At 40.0% G+C, this 20,662-nt stretch overlaps 1 protein-coding gene across 4 annotated transcripts in view; it reads left to right on the top strand.

The window, feature by feature from the left end:
* The first annotated feature begins 359 nt into the window (after positions 1-359).
* LOC124787767 overlaps positions 360-20,662 on the top strand; it is an 82,404-nt gene continuing 62,101 nt past the window's right edge. Inside the window, exons 1-3 of one of the 4 annotated variants that reach the window (XM_047254652.1) lie at positions 360-572; positions 20,133-20,306; positions 20,501-20,591. In XM_047254652.1, coding sequence (XP_047110608.1) covers positions 568-572; positions 20,133-20,306; positions 20,501-20,591 — 270 coding nt within the window. In that variant the 5' untranslated portion in view covers positions 360-567. Of the gene's footprint in view, positions 674-4,731; positions 4,795-20,132; positions 20,307-20,500; positions 20,592-20,662 lie in introns of those variants that run through there. The other 3 variants (XM_047254653.1, XM_047254655.1, XM_047254654.1) reach the window with 3 other exon arrangements.

Below are 20,662 nucleotides of genomic sequence, written 5' to 3'. Positions count from 1 at the left end.
ACTGCACATTTGATTGTGTTCGCACGTATTGGCTTTGGTGTGAAGGGGGCTTTAGAGCTACCTCTCACAGTATCGATTCTTTTGTGGCCTATTACTGTCGTTTGTGGGACGTGCCCAAATCTCTATTCCGTTCTTCCAATGTATTGTCAGGTGAATCACCGAACTGTTATTCCCCAAAGTCAATGTCCTCTTTCTAGTCCTTTCATGCACGAGAATATTAGAGTTATTTCTGAACGCATTCAGTCTTGTGTGGACAAACGCCGTGGCGTTGTTAATAGCTTCACGAAAATGATCCGCGAATTATCAATCATACCACATATTCGATATATGCTGTCGATTATCCGATTGTTAATACTTGTGATACCTTGTTCGCGGGAAGTCGTCTGCTATTGAGTACGGTGCGAGTGTGCTGATGTTCTATGTTAATCCCCGAATTGTCAATCGTACGACATATTCGATATATGTAGTCGATTATTCGATCGTTAATACTTGTGATTATGTGATGACTTGTTCACGGGAAGTCTTCTGCTATTGAAGTGAGTGAGAGTGACATGATGTTATATATTAATGAGGTGTGATTATTGTTGAAATTTGCGTACTGCCTTTGATATTCGTACTTCTACTGGGTGGTTGACAGACGGGCAGACGAACGACATCTTGCTACGTGATACACGTCAGTTGAATGTTAAGAGTTGTCATTCATTGCTACTGATTAAATTTGTTGATACTGAAAAACAGAAATTAATGACATTATGTAAATGAATAATTTGTGACCTGAAATGATTCAGCTGCATCTATTTTCATCAACAATGAAATAACGTGTTTTTCCATGTCCCAGTTAATTACTGAGATGGTATCAGTGATCTCGTTGAAGTACTAGCACCCGAGCAAACATTGGGGGGTATCCAACTGTGCTCCTTGGGAGTAATAAGATTTTGAAAATTACCCATTTTTTATGCAGAACTGTCGGTATTGTATAGCAATTACGTTGGGCAAGGATCATTTTACAGTGATATAGATTTTGTTTATTACAATATTCCGCCAAGACGGCAATTTTAATTTCATAAATTACTTGTTTCCGCTGTTATCATCAGATTCAACTTTACATGTTTAGATTCGATTAAGTTATATCCTGCCCGATGCTGACATCCATACCATAGTGAAGTGTAACATTGATGACAGTAAGTAGTTATTAATGAAATAAAATTGCATCCTGACAGAATGTAGAAATAAAAAATGTAAAAAATGGTAATGGGCTCTTATTTAGTCTGTACATTTTTGTTTGTATTAAATTGATACACCCTGTGTGGTGAGATTAATACAAGTAAAGCATGTCACAAAAACACACATGTAAATATATACACATGATTGCATTTGGGAGGATGACAGTTCAAAACTATGTCTGCCAAGCCTGATTTAGGTTTTCCTTGATTTCCCTAAATTGCTTCAGGCAAATGCCAGAATGGTTTCTTTGAAAGGGCACAGCTTGATTTCCTACCCATATCTGCCATAGCCTTGTTGAAAGAATCATCACAGCATTTGCTTCAAGTGATTTATGAAAACTACAAAAACACCTAAATCACTATAACCAGCAAAAAAAAAAAAAAAAAAAACCCACATTCTGAATTTATATGACAGTATGGTGAGGGTATATTAGCTGTCACTTTTTTTATTAATCCCGACTTTGAATACTGTTGGTGATCTTGTGTACTATGTATTATAAAGAGGCATCGGTATGTTTTGGCTGCATTTCCAAATAACTGTGTTGTAGTTTTCATTTTCATCTCTTGGAACAAACTATTATACAATTTTAATCCTTGATGGATAATACTGTTGCGAGTTTTTCTTTTTTTTTCCTATGGTAATCCACATTGGCCCTTGTTCAAGATCATATAGAGAACCATTTTGGACATGGTAAGGTTTTTCATGTTGCCCTAAACAGATTAGTACCATACTCATTTGGCACACTAAGGATACTTTATTTGTCTGCTCACTACTTCTTTTGGATGACCATTTTCTGCTGTCTGAAAATTGCTTCTCTGTTTTGTACATTGATCCTCAGAATAGAAACCCATAGCTAAGAGCTGTGTGTGGCTGTTACACACATTTGATAAGACCCTAACAGATCATAACATGCTGATGAATTCACTTTGGTAGTATCTTGATGTGTTCAATCAATCGTCAGTCAGTAGTAATCACAAAAAAAACATTGTGTTTGCTACACAGCATATAGATATGTCATTTATATTTAAAATACTTTAAGCTGACAGTCACACACACACACACACACACACACACACACACACACACACACACACACACACACATATAACAAAGATGTAGTGACTTACCAAATGAAAGTGCTGGCAGGTCGACAGACACACAAACAAACACAAACATACACACAAAATTCAAGCTTTCGCAACAAACTGTTGCCTCATCAGGAAAGAGGGAAGGAGAGGGAAAGACGAAAGGATGTGGGTTTTAAGGGAGAGGGTAAGGAGTCATCCCAATCCCGGGAGCGGAAAGACTTACCTTAGGGAGGAAAAAAGGACAGGTATACACTCGCACACACACACATATCCATCCACACATATACAGACACAAGCAGACATATTTAAAGACAAAGAGTTTGGGCAGAGATGTCAGTCGAGGCAGAGGCAAAGATGTTGTTGAATGACAGGTGAGGTATGAGTGGCGGCAACTTGAAATTAGCGGAGATTGAGGCCTGGTGGATAACGGGAAGAGAGGATGTATTGAAGAGCAAGTTCCCATCTCTGGAGTTCGGATAGGTTGGTGTTAGTGGGAAGTATCCAGATAACCCGGACGGTGTAACACTGTGCCAAGATGTGCTGGCCGTGCACCAAGGCATGTTTAGCCACAGGGTGATCCTCATTACCAACAAACACTGTCTGCCTGTGTCCATTCATGTGAATGGACAGTTTGTTGCTGGTCATTCCCACATAGAATGTGTCACAGTGTAGGCAGGTCAGTTGGTAGATCACGTGGGTGCTTTCACATGTGGCTCTGCCTTTGATCGTGTACACCCTCCGCCTCGACTGACATCTCTGCCCAAACTCTTTGTCTTTAAATATGTCTGCTTGTGTCTGTATATGTGTGGATGGATATGTGTGTGTGTGTGCGAGTGTATACCCGTCCTTTTTTCCCCCTAAGGTAAGTCTTTCCGCTCCCGGGATTGGGATGACTCCTTACCCTCTCCCTTAAAACCCACATCCTTTCGTCTTTCCCTCTCCTTCCCTCTTTCCTGATGAGGCAACAGTTTGTTGCGAAAGCTTGAATTTTGTGTGTATGTTTGTGTTTGTTTGTGTGTCTGTCGACCTGCCAGCACTTTCATTTGGTAAGTCACTACATCTTTGTTTTTAGATATATTTTTCCTACGTGAAATGTTTCCCTCTATTATAACTATGTATTAATTTATTAAATGCTGTCCAACTGTAAACGTCCTTGGGGGTTTCATTTCATTTTTCAACTAACAGCTCTGGTTTTTAAATGTTTCTGTCAACAATAAAGAGAATTTATTCTCTATCTCTTATATTGTCTGGAAAAAATTGAGCAATGGAAAATCCAGGAGGGAAAGTTGCTACTCACCATATGCTGAGTTGCGATAGGCACAATAAAAAGATTCACACAATTAAAGCTTTCTGCCATTAAGGCCTTTGTCAGCAGTAGACACACATACATACAGGCGCGCGCGCGCACACACACACACACACACACACACACACACACACACACACACACACACACATATATATAAATGCAACTTGCACACGCGTCTGCACTCTCAGAGAGCTGAGACTCTCAGCTCTCTGAGACTGTAGACGTGTGTGCAAGTTGAGTATGTGTGTGTACTATCAGCCTCACCAAAGTTCTGTGCAAGATACTCAAATGTATGATGAGCCGGCAGTTGTGTTGGCTCCTTGAGTCTGGGGGACTTTTTGGCTCCGTCCGAGGGCAGTTTTCAACAAGGGCACTCCACCAACAAGAATTTGGTCCACCTGGAAACTGCCATTCAATTGGCCTTTTCGTGGTGACAACACATTATTGTTGTTTTTTTTTTTTTTGACCTGACAGTTGCCTACGACACCACTTGACAACACCTCATCCTCGCTACTCTGCAGGAATGGGGTCTCTGGGGCCTGCTCCCGATTTTTATACAGGACTTGTCACTCCACGCTTTCCAAATTCGTGTTGGTGCTTCCGGCAGTTCGCCCCATATCCAAGAGAATAAGGTCCCACAGGTCTCTGTTCCTGAGTCTCCCACTCTTTTTAATTGCTGTTAATAGTCTCACACTAGCAGTAGGATCCTCAGTATCCCCCCCCCCCCCCCCTTTATATGCTGACGATTTTTGTATTTCCTTCTGCTCCTCTTCTATTGGTGTGGCTGAACACTGTTTTCAGGGAGCCATACGAAAGGTGCAGTCGTGAGCCCATACTCATAGTGTAGTGGTTCCACCTGCTTTTATTTCTTCAGTTGTTGTCCTCTGTGTCGAAGTACTGTGTTGCTACACTGGTTGAAAAATTGGTTGTGGATTCCGACACACTACTGTAAATCATGTAGCCGACAGGTGCACAGTTACGTTTCACAGTACTTTAATTTCACTACTCACAACCCCCAATAATACACAGGTATATATGTATGGCAAACTTCTGATAAGCCTCATTAATAGTTTGCAGGCGAACCATCCATATACTGCTACAGTAGTTTACGGTTGAACGTCTATGAGCAGTAAAACCTAACCACAAAGTTCAAAGTTCTCGAAGAATAATCAGGTATGTATGGAGCAGACACTGTCATTGTTTTCACACACGGCCTATTTGTGTAACACTTATTTCACTGTTAAGTCAATCATTGTTGTCATTCTAAGCAACACAGGTTCCTCATCTGGAACTCGGCTGTAGACTGACTGTCTCGTGACCAAAAATCGGGCCCTTATATATCATCACAATAATATGTACTGAAACTACAAAGTGATTAAAGTTAAATTTACAGAAATTACAAGTTAAACTTAACTCGTTAAATTAACTGAATACATCAGAAAATTGGTTCTTTTTACCAGTTTCTTCTACTACAAGAGTTAGGCCGAATTATTTGTTTAAATAATGAAATTAACAAATATAGTTACACAAACAATACTTTGGACAAAACTGTTAATTATTTTGGAATTAATAAAGGGTTGGCTTTGCTAACATGTTTTTGAAGAGAGCTAAATAGATACTTTAAGATTACTAGTATTTCATCTTCCAAGTGTTTATAATTAGTACAGAATTTATATATATATATCAACAATAGAATTTAAGTTATGGAACAATTATTGATTTCACCCTATAATGAAAGATACTAACAAGGAATAGTCAAAATAAATTAGAAAATCAATTACATACATAATACTAAGCACAAAATTAGGGTGTTATATTCTTTAAAACTAAGGACCAACCTTTCTCTTTTATGGAAATGCAGATAATATTCATGTATGTTAATGGTAAATAGTTAAAAGTAACAAAATGAATTTATGGAGGCAGATGGCAAAACAAGAGGGGAATTAAAATTATCCCAGCTTGCTTCGTCGCAACGGCTTTCAGTTTTTGGCCACCAGTACTTGCGTTATGCAGTTCTGTCATCATCGTACTGTCCACCCCCAACCAGAACTTTACCTAAATAACCAACTACTTGATGTAATGGAGACTTACCACTTTTTGGGACTAGTCTTTGACATCCACTTAACTTGGCTTCTGTATCTTCGTCAGCTTATGGAGAAGTGCTGGTGACTTCTTAATATTATTTGATGCTGAGCCACATCGACTGGGGTGCTGATTGCCCTACATTGCTGCAGCTGTACAAAGCCCTTGTGCAGTCCGGTTTTGACTATGGGAGTCTGGTGTATGGTTCAGCATCGCTCTTCGTGCTGCAGCTGCTATGCCCAATCCACCACTCTGGAGTTCGGCTTGCGACGGGAGCTTTTTGAACAAGCCCAATGAACAGCCTCCTCTTGGAAGCTGGTGTTCCTCCATCGTGGCTACGGCAGAAATTACTGCTTGCAAATCACACCGCCAACATTCATAGTTCGCCTCACTATCCCAATTACTGTCTCTTTTTCCTCACTTCTTACTGAACTTGACACTTTCCCTCTACCACCTTTCCTGCGGGCCCTCTGCTGGCAATTATTCTCTATTCTCGGCAAGTTCCAGGGCTCAGAAATAGCCTACACTGACGGATTAATGGTTAACGATCTTGTTGGCTTCACATATGCTCACGTTGGACATACTGAGCAGTGCTCTTTGACGCCTGGCTGCATTGTTTTCACTGCAGAGTTGATAGCCATTTGTCATGCTCTTGAGCTTATCCGCTCATGTGCCAGTGACTCCTTAAGTAGACTATGAGCTCTTCCCTCATCATCCTTTGATACTGACTATCCAAGAGTTTCTTTATGCCCTCAGCAACAGTGGACATTCAGTGACCCTAATTTGGACCCCAGGACACATTGGAATCCCAAGCAATGAACTCGGTGGTTGCCTGGCCAAACAGGCTACCAGTAAACCAACTCTGGAGATAGGCCTGCCAGAGACTGATCTTGGATTGGTCTTTCGCCACAAAGTTTTCACGATCTAGGATATTGAATGGCACACCTTCAGTACACCAAATAAATTACTTGTTATCAAGGAGACAACAAATGCGTGGCGGTCATCCATGCAAGCCATTCGCAGGGACTCCGTTGCCCTTTGTTGGCTTCGCATCAACCATACTTGGCTAACACACGATCACTACCTCTGTCGCGAGGACCCACCTCAATCTAAGGGTGGGAGTCTGGCCTTCTCTCCCAGACCCCCATGCTCCCTCCATTTTAACTCTTCCTCACTCTTTCCTTGCTGTTTGTTTGCCTTGGTGTTTCTTGTCCCTATGTGTGTTCATCTCACCTTCTCTTTTAGGCTGGAGATTTTAGTGTGTTGCAGAGTGGCTGGCTCATATTTTTTTATTCTTGTGATCAGCTAGCCTTGGCCATCTGCTATATTATTTTAATACCTTCCACTACTTTTCCTTTTAGTGTACATTTTCCCCTTTTGGTTACCTTCTTTCGTTTTTTCTTTACATGTGGTTCCCCATTAGTTTTCCGCTCTTTTCCTTTCCCTGACTTCTTTTGGGAATTGTTTTAACTTGAGCTTTGTTTGCATGAGGAAAAAGGGACTAATGGCCTTGTAGTTTGGTCCCTTTATACCACAAACAAACCAATCAACCACCTCATTGGAGATTAGTCTGTTATGCAACCAAAATTTTCTGTACACTTTCTGTTTTATAACAATAACTGTGTTGAATATGAAAAAGAGTGTTAAAAGTGTCATGTATGTAAGACATTGGGATATGCTACAGATCAGTCTGTTTCCACAACCTATAGTTCACATTCACATGTATTAGATTCACCAACTAACAACTAAACTGTCATCCTCCACCTAATGTAGACAGTGGTAATGTAGCAGTCTAAACTAGTCTGTGGGTTGTGTTACAGATCAATCTTGCACAACAATTAGATTTGAAGGGGGACACTTTATCCCACTCTATGTACTCTGTAATAGACCTTATTTAAGAAGTCGTCATTTACAAAATTTGCTAGGTCTTGCGAATTTTCCATTAATCTATGTCCATCTTTTATTTGTGTGTTATCCTCGTGTTTTCCTTAGCTACTACTGTTGATGTGGCCAGTTTTATAAACGTCTCCTCAAAAATTAATGTGAAGAATGTAGAAAATATTGCATCATCTGTTTTTTCTTAATATGTTTCACCCCGAGTTTGGTTAGCCACTGAACTTGGGGAAAAAAGTATATTTCTATATTTAGAGACAATCTTTATTAGGGATGCAGTTTTGTAGCCCGTCATGAGTAATATTTAGGTGAAACACCCCTGTGACACTTAATCCTAGAAACAGCCTATGTGTTAGGACGCTTATTGCTCAGACATCATTGTGGAAACATGATGTAAATTATGATTTTAACAAAAACTTTCATAGAAACTTTCTATGAGAAAAGCTTTTGAAAAATGTAGGGAATGCTTCTAGAAAAAATTTTTATTTATATTACATATATGAGAAAATACTGACAATAGTCTGACCTGAAACTCTTATATTTCCAAACTTGCATTTTCATTCATTAATGTTGCTTATTCTAGTCAAATACTGTGTAGGTAAATTTCCCACCACTTTTCATCTGTGAAAAAATGAGACATTTAGGGTAGTTGTGGTATGATGATGATGATGATGATGATAAATCCATGCTGCTGTTTGGCACACACTGCTATAAGTGCAGCTTCAATGAAAATAATTAAAATTTATTTATTGAAGTCAAAGTCAAGATTTTTTGTTGCAGGTTTCTGGTCACTAATTTATACTAGTTTAGTCAAAAAGGATTTTCCAACTGTGGAGTGATACAGAAATTTTTTGAGATTGCTTACAGAATCAGTAGGCATGTCATTTTGTAGCAGACAACCTTAAGTTTGATTCACTTATTGCATCAGTACCCCATTACACCTCCAGGAGTGCCAGCATAGTGCAGAGTTGAAATAGTTACTTCCAGCAGTGTGTAGCATGCTCTCTGTGTGTCACTGAAATTGTGTATCTGGATATGCTTGAAAACTTTTTAATTCCACAGATCAGTGAAGATGCCTGAGATGGAATAGTTTACTACCAGCAAGACGGTGCATCACCTCATTTTCTCAGGGAAATTCAAAGTTTCCTTGACAATTGCTTCCCAAGTCAGAGAACTGGCTGTGGAGGGCAAATTGCATGGCCACATTGTGCCCCAAACTTGGCACCATTGGATTTCTTTCTCTGGGGTTTCATTAAAGACCTTGTGTATGTTCCTCCCTGGCAAACAATTTAGCTGATTTGAAAAATTTAACCTACGCTGCCATTACACAAGTTATGCCCGACTGGCTGCAACGAGTGTGGGAAGATACTGATTACCTGTGCGATGTTTGCCGCATCACAAGTGGTAGTCACATTTAACCAAAATGACACTTGAGACTTGTATGAGAAACTTGAGGTTGTTTCTACAAAATGATACATCTAACGATTCTATAAGTTTTCTCAGTAAATTTCCTTGTCCTTCTAAAGTTGTGAAGTCTTTTTTGATTCAACCTACACATGACTGTATGAGTCAGAATTCTTATAAACAGTGGAGTTGATTTTTGTTCAGTGCCTCTACTAATAATGAAAATAGTTCATATAATGTAATACTGTATCTTCTAGTCAATGTGCCGCACTACTGTTGAGTGATCTGCTGTAGGATGACTGAGAGAGACGATGTGAGAGAGAACGATGAATCATGAGGGGATGTGCAGAAATACATAGGCAAGTTTGTCATTGACTTTGTACATGCAAAGACTACACAGTGCCACTATTGATCCAGGAGACAGCGGTGCAGCATGTGTACATTTGTCAGTGCAAATGCCATCACTGGAATCTGCTGCTCCAGCACCAGGCTGCTCTGTCCTTGCAGACATAATGACTCCTGTCCTCAGCTGATGGCATGGCCAGCAGGGTGTGTCATCCAAGCTGGAAGTCCGCACCTGCCCTCTGGAGTGCAGCTGTCTATTCCCTCAAGCACTACTCTTGGTCACCATGTAGAAGGCAAAGGTAAACAGCCAGCAGCTGTCACTGTAGTAGAGCCACAGCAGCTCCAGTCATTCGCCCAGGGCAGCTCAGTTGGTGATTGAGGACAGCCTTGTACCCGGGAGGCCGCAGGATCACACCCCAACCCCACCCTTGCAGACGGCAGCTTGCAGTCTGTCAGACTATGTAACGCAGAGGGCAGAGGCTCGCCTCCCCCCTGCTCTCTGCAACTGTGCAGTGCCAAATTTCAGACCCACCTCGCCACAGCTGGCTGCTGAAATTCATCACCAGTTGGTCGCCATGGCTGGCCTACAGCTGAAATAATCATTATTCTCTCTGGTTCAAGACACATACAGAATGGCAACATGACTGCTTGCCTTGAGTCTCTGAGCTCCCTTATTTATACTCCTGTTCCTATGCCTCTGACTTAGTCCCTCTGGAAAAGAGTGGAGTGTTCCTTAATAATTATAATATCAGCTTTTTCTGGCTCACTTTGGCCCCCACATAACAGGTTGCTAGGTTCTATTGTAATTGAAACACACATTTTTTTCGTAGTATGTTAGTGCCCCATGCTGCACCTGATTACTCCGCAGCAATCTCCTCACTTGTTTATGGTGCCTGCCAGGTCGTTCTTCCTGAGCTATGAGTGATGTCATATACCTGCCTCACGAAACTGTTTGCTTAATGTCAAAATCACCAGCATTTACTATCCAATGTGCCCATCAGTCCCTTCACTTCTACCTTCTGGCCATAGCTGCGCAAAATTTTCAAGAATTCTCCAAATCTATGTATATACTTGTTTGTGATGCAGCAGTAATTTAGGAAAACTATGGAAAACTAATGGTTCGAAAGGTTTTTGAAGTTTGGTGCTCCCCCATGTGAAAGCCCTGTCAGGATTAGTTAACACTGGCAATACCATACCAACAGACCAATGACTTCATTAACGTGGCAGAGAGATGACTGTTAGAAACAATGAATGGTTGAGTTACTAACAATACAAAAATATTAGGAAAATAAAATCTGACAAAATAATGAGACTTACATGGGAATATGGACTTTTGGGTTGGGTATTTTCTTGTTATTAATGCTGTTAAACATATTAAAAACTAGAAAATATCGGACTACAGTGGGAAAATAGGGATTCTCAATCAGTGACATAAATGTAAATATGGAATGGGCAAAGTACATATAAAAAAACACTGAAACATTTGTTGGCAACCAATCACCTTTCAACCTAACTTGGACCTGAAGCTAAGCTGCAGTTCAGTTTCTCACGGGAGGGGGGTTAATCACCACTGCATAAACAATTGCTGTAAAGGACTTGATCGTGGCATGTATTTTCGAAGAGTTTGTTTCACAATATATCTAGTGGTCTATGGACTATATTTTTCTTCTAAGAAGTTAGATGCCGCCCCACTAAATCTATCTCATAGCTGTGACAGGGGAGTTGTTTTTCAGAGTCACTGATTTTTCCAGTAATTTTTAGGTAGTAATACCATCCGTTTGAGTTGCCCCTGAAGAGTGTGATGGAGAGTTCATATTGTCGTAATTAATGACAAAAGAACCCTGCACGCGCCCTGTCCGCTGTGGTATTGGATCACATAAGGTAGAACTGCATCTGCTACTATATTCACAATCTCAAACAATAGAAACTCGCAAGTAGGAATATCAACAATGTAAGGAAAGACAGATTGCTACTTACCATAAAGAAGATGCATTAAGTTGCATACAGGCCTCGTGATGCTGGAGTTGGTGGTTGTGTAAGTTTTATAAGTGTCTGCTTACAACTTAACATGTCTTCTTTATGGTAAGTAGCAATCTGTGTTTTCCTACATTGTTGATATTCACAATCTCAAAATTCATATACCTACAAGAAACAAAAATGCAGACTCAAGGCCAATTTGACCTTCGACATTTCATCCCGTTGTGCTTTGCTCTACCTCCTGAGGAGAGGACTCCAGCTCAGGAAAGTGTAATGATGCTCATCAGAGAAATTACCCATGACATACCCACACAACTCGTCCTTCCCAGAGCAGACATGTTACAACTTATTGCCCAGCTTACAGTTCCTCTATTGCTGCTCGGCAACTGCAGTGCACACCATCCCATTTGGGGATCTCCCAGTGCCTGTGCAAGGGGCACATTCCGATCAGATATTCTGGAGCAACTTAACATCGTTTCCCTTAACACAGGTGAACCCCCATTTCTTTCAGATTCTACACATTTGTTGTCACGTAGGTCTCTCGTTTGCAGTGCACCGTTCCCCACCATCTAGAATGGTCCATTGTCTCAAACACACAATCATGCGGCCATTTCGTGTGCATACTTCACTTGCTGAACCTTGTACAATTCATGCATAAGATGACTTGGCAATTTTATAGAGCTGGCAGGAAACTCTACTTCTTATTGGCAACCTTTGACAAACAATTCTACTGCAGTGAGCACCAGAAAGAGTACTGTATGGACATCATCCTCTACCTGAATGTACCATACCCCGAATGTCTTCTCTCCTGCAATAAACTCCAGTCCTCTAGTGGACTGAGGAATGCAAAGAAGCAGTTCACATGCTGAGAGATGCTCTATGTGTCTTTAAATACCACCACATAGTGGAGAACTGTCCGATTAAAACAGATGCGTGTAAAGAGCTGTTGAATTATCAGAGCTAGCAAAAAAGCCTCTTGGATCTGTCAACTCTCTCGACTATTTGCACCCTATTCCATAATTTAGGATAAACATCTTCATGTTGCTGGCAAAAAGATCTATCTTTTAATGCCTAGTCTGACCATTGCAGATAATATTGTAGTGGATCCCATTGACATCTCCAGTATCTTGGACCGGCACTTTGCAAAGATCTTGATCTTCCTTCCCATTACCATTCCGCCTTCCTATTTCAGAAGTGAGTGCCTCATTTTCATGAAGGCTACAATACTGTTTTTACTGCGTAGAAGCTAGAGCACGCCCTTCCATTACTACATTTCTCTGTTCTGGGACTGGATGACATTTACATTTAGATATTGCAGCACCTTTCTCATAATGACAAGTATTTTCTCCTCTATACATAAAACCATACCTGGAAGAATGACACATTTCCTACAAGGTGCCGCAAAGCCACCATAACCCATATACTTAAGCCTGGTAAAGACAGAGAGTTTCCTTCCAGCTACCATTCAGTTTCCTTCACCAGTATATTTAAAAGGTGATGGAATGAATGAGCAAAATACAGCTAGTAAGGTGCCTCTAGTCATAAAAACTATTAATAAATGTTCAGTGTGGCTTTTGTTGGTGTTACTCTGCAGTCAACCATCTCATCATCCTGTTGGCCCACATCATGGACAACTTTCTGCGTAAGGGCCATATTATGGCCATATTTTTTGATTTAGATAAGGCATATGACACTTCTAGAGGATGGGAATCCTCCATAAGTTGCAAAGATGGAGCTTCTGAGACCACCTGCCCCAATTTATTATGGAATTTCTGAACGACTTGGTTTCTAATTTACACATGGGTCCGACTTTATTGAACCTTTTCACTCAGGTGAATGGGTTACCTCAGGGCTCCTGTGTTCAGCATGACCTATTTGCTATAGCATTCAAACACGTTATTAACTGTCTCCAATCGAGCATCTTAGGTGCCTTCCTTTGTTGATAATTTTGCAGTCTGTTGCAGCCCTCGGCAAACTCAAGTGGCAATCTCAGTGTTGCCTCAACAATGTCTGCCCGCGGAGCATAGACAGTGCCTTCCACTTTTCCACTGGGTATGGGGGAGGGAATCATCCAATCTGTTTAGCTACTGGTGTACTCCCCACCAGTCCAGTTATGAGCCCCTGTGTGACGTACTCTGCAAATATGCTTGCCAATGGTCCTCTCTGCCTAGCCACCTACTGATACTTCCTCTTTTGATTATTCCATCCTCTGCCAGTATGAGGCAAGCTCTACTTCCTGGTTGCCTCCTGGAGATTGCTTTCATATTCTACTTTGAAAGCTTAATCTCATGTTATCTGCTTTGTTCCCAGGATCGAGAGTCTTTCCCTCATTTGATCTGTGCAGAGATCTGTGCCCATCTACTTTGCTTCCAAGGAACACTACTCTGGCTTATATCATTTGCTTGACATTTCTGGAGCTTTGTATGAGTTTGGGGACAGCAACTCCATTTACACTGATAGGTCTAAGGATGACTATGGCATGGGATGTGCCTCTGTTGTCAGTGAAGAGGTTTTTATGAATTGCCTTTCAGACCAATGCTCAATTTTTATTGTAGAGCTGCTTGCCCTTTATCAAGCCTAGTTGCACATCTGGCGATACTTAATCTGTCAATCTCTTGTATGCTCTGATTCCTTCAGTGTCCTCCAGAGCCTCTGTGCAATGTACACATACCACCCTGTAGTTTAATGTATTCAAAAAGGCTGACACTCACTCTTCAATGCAAGCACTATTGTGTCGTTTATATGGATTCCTGGACATGTCGGCATGTAGGGGAATGAAGCTGCTGATGCCGGTGGCAAGGTTGCATTTTTACTATCCAGCCTTATAGCAGTTCTGTCCCCCTGGATGATCTCAGTGTTGCTATATGCCATCATTCTGGCACGGACAGAGTTCATCTCTCCACGGAAACGAATTCCGGGAGAGTAAACCCCTCTCTATGGCTTGGGCAACTACATCTTGTCCATATTGTGTGTGGAGATAATTTAACCAGATTACTTATTGGGCACTATCATGTCAGCTATTGTTACCTGCTAAACAGTGACCATGCTCTACTTTGCTGTCACTGTAACAAACCACTGACAGCATACCACATTCTAATACAATGTAAGTTTTTTAACACCTTACACTTTCATGTACATTTGACATCTGAGCTATCTAATGTTTTAGCAGGCACAGCACGGGCTGTAGAACATGTTCTACTCTTTACTCACTGTAGCAATTTGCAAAGATTTAATTTTCGACTGTGGACTACAGCTATTCTAGAGACTTATACTGAGTGGATTCTTAAAGGATGGTCATTGTAGTTGCTCATTTTATATTTGTGCTTTGTTGCAAAGAAAGGATATGGTACATCAGGATCAAAGATAAATACAGAAACATCTCATTAGTAAGTGTCCATGCCCCAACTGAGGACAAGGAGGAAGACATAAAAGATGAATTCTATGACACCTTAGACCACATGCACTCCAGATCACCACAGTGTGACTTAGAAATTGTGTGGGAGATTTAAATGACAAAATAGGACAAGTATGCCAATGGCAACCATATACAGGCATGTTCAGCTTGCACTCTGAATAAAATTATAGTGGTATAAAAGGCTCATCAACTTCACCACAGCTAGAGATATGAACGTAGTCTGTACATCATTGCCCCAAAGAGACATACACAAAGCAACATGGACATCACCAGATGGGCTAACTAGGAACCAAATAGACCATGTGTTGATAGAGAAAAAAAAACATAAAAAGACAGTAACAGATGTTAGGACAATGAGAGGGGCTGTGATAGGAATGGATAATTCTCTCATGCTAATAAAGATGAAACAATCATTACCAAAAAAACCAAGTAAGAGCAACACTGGCAAAATAACCCAAAGAGTAGGTGTGAGTAGGCTAAAAGAAAAGGAGGTGAATAGACATTTAAGATTAAGCTTAGAAATAGATTCACAGAATTAGAGAACAAAAACGGTAGGAAAGAAGATGAATATACAACATGGAACAATAACAGCAGTTATAAAGAGGACAGCACAGGTGCTATTAGGAGATAACAATAATGGCAATATAAAGTGCAAACCATGGGCCCATGAAACATGTAGAAAAGCTGTTCAGGCCAGGAAGGCAGCCAGACTGGCAATGATGAGCAATAACAAACATGAAAATCAAATAAAATACAGGACAGCCATGAGATAAATGAACAGCGCAGTTAGGTGAGAGAATAGATCATTTATAAATAAACAGATAGAGAAGGCAGAGGAGGACTGGACCCAGAACAATAGTAAATAGTTTTACAGAACAATGAGAAGCTATAGAAAGGGGTATAGAGCTAATCCTGTGATAATGAAGGACGAGAATGGAAAACTGATCTCTACAAATGAAGGGAATCTAGAGAACTGGAGGAGATACTTAGAGAACTGCTGTACAACCCGGTAGCCATCTATAGGAATGAAAACAGGGCAGAAAACAACAAGAATGTTCAACCATTAGTCAAAGAACCAACCCTGATGAAGGTGAAGGGGGCAATGAGAAGACTGAGAAATGGGAAGGCCCCAGGCATAGATGTGATATCAGCAGAGCTGATCAAAGAAGGGGGAGACAAGACATATGAATGGCTAGCCAAATTGATAAAAGATGTGTGGAAGAAAGAAATAGTGCCAGAGGAATGGAAAACTGCTGCTGTATGTCCCATATACAAGAAGGAGACAAAATGTTGACACAGAACTGTAGAGGAATATTTCTACTATGGATGTGCATAAAATAACGTCAAGAATTATACTGAAAAGCCTCAACCCATATCCTAAAGAAATATTAGACACAGCACAAGCAGGTTTCAGAATGGATAAGTCAACAACCAACCAAATGTTCACACTAATACAAATATTGGATTAGAACTGGGAGGATAGTCAGGCTACCTTTTGTATGTTTATAGATGTCAGCAAAGCATAGTACAGCATAGTGAGAGAGGGGATGTGGAGGGGTAATGGCAGAGGGTGCAATACTGGACAAGCTGATAAAGCTAACTAAAATGTGTGTGATGGAATCAAAGTGTACTGAAAAAGTACAGGGGGTGTACATTTGAGGCAAAAAGAGGAGTGAGACAGAGAGATATTATATTGCAAACCCTTTTCAATTTGGCACTCAACAACACCCTGAGGAGAGTAAAACAAGAATGTGCAGGAGTCACAATGGGGAAAAAGGTATGTGTTCTGGCTTTCACAGATAATATTGTGGTGATAGGAAAGAGCATGGAAGACCTGGAGAAGATGGGAACTGTACTGATGGAAGAAGCTAAGACTATAGATCTAAGTATAAATAAAAATAAAACAAAGTTCATGATATAGGAAGAAGAGCTCAGTTAGGACCAAACCATCTAACAATCAGGAACCTAACAATACAGAAGTCGGACACATTCATATACCTCATGTCAACATCAACCAGCAAAATCTTATAGGACAAGAGATCGTAATGAAAATTCAAGCCAGGGGAAGATGTCTAGGGGCTATACGTAACATCCTATGATTGAAGTTACTATCCAGGCAGACAAAAATAAGAATATAACAAACTATTGTCAAACAAAAAGTGTGCTTCACAGGTGAGACATGAACCCCGACAAAAAAAAAAAAAAAGTAGAAAATGAACAGTGGAGAATACGGAAAAACAGGGAAGTCAGACAATAATACACTATTTTACATAGTAATGTGTGAAAACTAAAAGACTCATGTGGTACAGACCAGTGAGGAGGAGAGGGGTAAACACGGTAATAAAGGCAATGATGGGTGGAGAAGCCGCAGGTACAGGACCACTAAGATGGCTGAGAACAAGATGAAAAGAAAATACCATGGGAGGCATACGGATACTGGGTCTGGGAGATAAAGATGCAGCTGACAGGAAGGCTGGCATGAATGAGGCCAAGGGCTAGATGCAGTTTGCATGGCCAGTATAAGTAAGTGTTCCAAATTCATTGTCTTTATATTTTATCCAACTACTAATGCTGTTTAGGCTTCTATGTGTCAACTAACTTCGAGACTCACTAAGTGCTTTCCCTAGAAAATGGCCTATATTAAATCCTTATCTGGGCAATTATAACCTCAGCTGTTTTGTGGCCTTTAAAATAAGTGCCATTGTTGCATCATTAGCATGACAGAGCACATATTCCTGTTGTAGTCTTTGCTGCAGCTTTTATCATTTCAATGACACACTTGAGCATGCTATTCACTTAAGATTTTCCCTATGGGGTCACAACTCTTGGTGGCCAGACAGTAGATCTGCTGAGGTGATAACATGTGTCTGCATGTTACTATTATCACATTTGTAGTTATCACATTTGTAGCATTGTTTACAAGACACTGTCTAAGTGCAGAACACTATTCTTTGACTGTGGGCTAGGTTTAAAACAAAGTCCAAATGATAATGTTAGGGGCGTTTACTTTCAGTATTAATACAGTGTTTCTTAAAAGATAAGACATTGAGAACTATTCCCAGGTATTTGCAGTTAGCACTGGGCTGTTTAAATTCAACTTTTGGATTGCTAATAGCTTTACTTTTATTATAGGGTAGCTTGATAACATGACTGTCAGTTTTCTTTTGGGTATGTGCTAATATAGATGATTAACATGAACTTCATTGTGCCTGTAGCACTTGGTGAGGTGTTGGAGTAGTGTTTCCATTAATTTGTTTTCTGATAGTTGGAAGCTTCAGCTGAGAGCAGCTAAAATTAGATTTTTAGCACAAATGAGAGACCTGAGTTACTTATTGAACAGATGATCATTTGTAGATATGAAAATTGTCAAGTTTTACAGAACTGCAGGTATTACAAAACTGACAGACCAGAGCAGGAGGAGGGAACCACATTTCTGATGGGTTAGTCTTTTGTAACACTGTAGTCTTCAAACTAACTTTCATCCTGAAGAGTGTTTTACAGCAAGAAGGGCCATGTCCGGAAGCTGCTTTTTTTTAAAAAGAGAATTGTTTTTCCATTGTGATATGTTGGTCAAGAGAAATCTTTTTCATGCAGTTTGCGGTCGTGTTTTGGTTCTGCCTCCAGTATTTTCTTTGACAAGGATATTCACAGTTAAGAGAAATGATGAGGCTGTAGTATTTCTACAAAAGAGTGAGCTGATCCTAAGTAATATTCCACATGGATTTTCAGTTAAAGCTTTTTGGTAGTATAAATAATGGAAGGAGTAATCATATACCATCAATGTATAATTGAGTCATTGGGCAGTTGGCAGACACATAACTAAGACTGAAATTCTTTCCAAGTTTTTGGAGAAAATGCACATCTTTGGAGCTGCGCACACACACACACACACACACACACACACACACACACACACACACACACACACACAGAGAGAGAGAGAGAGAGAGAGAGAGAGAGAGAGAGAGAGAGTGGGGGGTTGCACTGGCAATGCTTTGGGGGGTTGGGCTATATGTTTGTTTCAGAACGTTACAGTAAGTATTGATATCTCCTCATTTACATTATATTTAGAATTGTTGCTGATGTAATTTGCTTTTATGCTGTGATTTATACCACTTTTATATTCTTATTTCTTTAAAAGTTTACCATGTACCAACAGTGCGGAGTTTCATTACTGAAGATCATATTTTTTATTTGTTGGAGGATTACTCTTAATTTTTTGCGGGAAGTATAGGTGTGAAAATTAACAAAATTTATTAAATACATCCTGCTTGTAGAGATATAGAGCATTTACAGCAGTTTCTTGATCAGTATTTCACTAATTTGCGTTGTTTGCAGTTAAAAAAAAGGTCATGTAAATTTCAGGAGAGAAACAGTGTACGAAGAAAATACAGTCAACCACTCTGTTTTAGGTGAAATGCTTTATACAGGCAATTGCATGCACATACACATATAACTAGGTTTTCAGCTCCACCACCATCACGGGAACATTTACAGTTGTAACATGGTTTTCAAACCATGATATGTCTTAGCATACGCAAAACTTTGCCAGAGGTACTTATTTTAGTAGAGCTCATAATCTGGTAAAAGCATTTGTTAGGGTATTACTTAAAGTGGCATGTGTTCACCTTGTCAAATGTCCAGCTGTATATTATCTGTGACTGTGATGAGTTCTTGTACTGTGTAATAGGAGAAGTCAGTAAATTAAAGTCAAAACCCAGTGCTGGCACTCAGCATTTCTCTCTCAAATATCAAAAGAGGGTGTTCAAGCTAAACATCGCCACCCAAGTAAAAGGCCCACCATTGACAGCATCTTATGCTCTCACTCCTCAAGGCACTGTAGAACTCTTGAAATTTACTTTTGGAGACAGTCAGACAGTGTTGTTAAGGAAAACTACTTGCAACCATATGTTCATCTCTGCTGATAAATTCTTCCACCACCAGCAGTCAGACGAGCTAGTGGAGGGACATTTTATTATCCATTTATGTGCTTAGCGATTGGTTTGGATTAATCTAAAAACGATAGCCTTTTTTAAGTTTTTGGGATGATGTCTTAGAGGGATTTGCGAATATTTTTTGGAAGAGACTAAGTTAAATATTAGCAGATGGGGGGGGGGGGGGGGGGGGGGGAGACAGAGAGGTAAGAGGAGGACATTAAATTTAGTCTGTTGTCAGATTTTAACTATTTTATTGAGCTTTGGAAAAAGAAACCAGGGCTGGATATGATCAGATTGCGATCTAGTCTTCTGTGAAAAATTTTTGTGTGTTTTCTAAAAATTTGCAATTAATCTAAGTTCATAGTTTGTAGAGATAGCAACCAGTCCATGTCCATTTTGTAGGCCTTTTATTTGTTGTCCTAATAAACTGCAACAACAGTGGTTATTTCTAATTTCAGGATAGTAATGGAGAGCCTTGAAGAGATGGGAAAGAAAGCATACCAGAAACAAGTTTTTGAATTGTATCGTGAAGCCATAGATATCTATTCTGTGGCTATAAAGAAACATGGGGAAGATAAACGGTTTTTAAATAACAGATGCATGTGCTACATCAAACTTAAGGACTATGCGAAGTGAGTAAGAATTCTTTTAAAATATTGTTGGTAAGTTCCATGCTTTTTCCTTTTGAAATACTGCTCATATTCCGTGAGAAAAAGGCAAAACTGAAATATGTGGGAATGTGATGGGCCAAGACATTCACAATTTACATTGTTGCTGTATTTGGAAATACTTTCTGTGGTGACACAGCACTATGCTTCAATTTCAGTGCAATGAAGGATGCTGATAAATTAGTTAAATATCATCCCAAATACAAAAAATCGTTTTATCGCCAAGGTGAAATTATGAAATTGTTGAAGGTGAGTTGTATAATACTAACTTCAGAATGTAGAATATTTTGTAACTTTGGCAAGGGTGGCATAATGAATCT

This window comes from Schistocerca piceifrons, chromosome 3 (genome assembly GCF_021461385.2).
Source record: "Schistocerca piceifrons isolate TAMUIC-IGC-003096 chromosome 3, iqSchPice1.1, whole genome shotgun sequence".
NCBI classification, from domain to species: domain Eukaryota; kingdom Metazoa; phylum Arthropoda; class Insecta; order Orthoptera; family Acrididae; genus Schistocerca; species Schistocerca piceifrons.
This window is presented reverse-complemented; position numbering and strand designations above follow the sequence as displayed.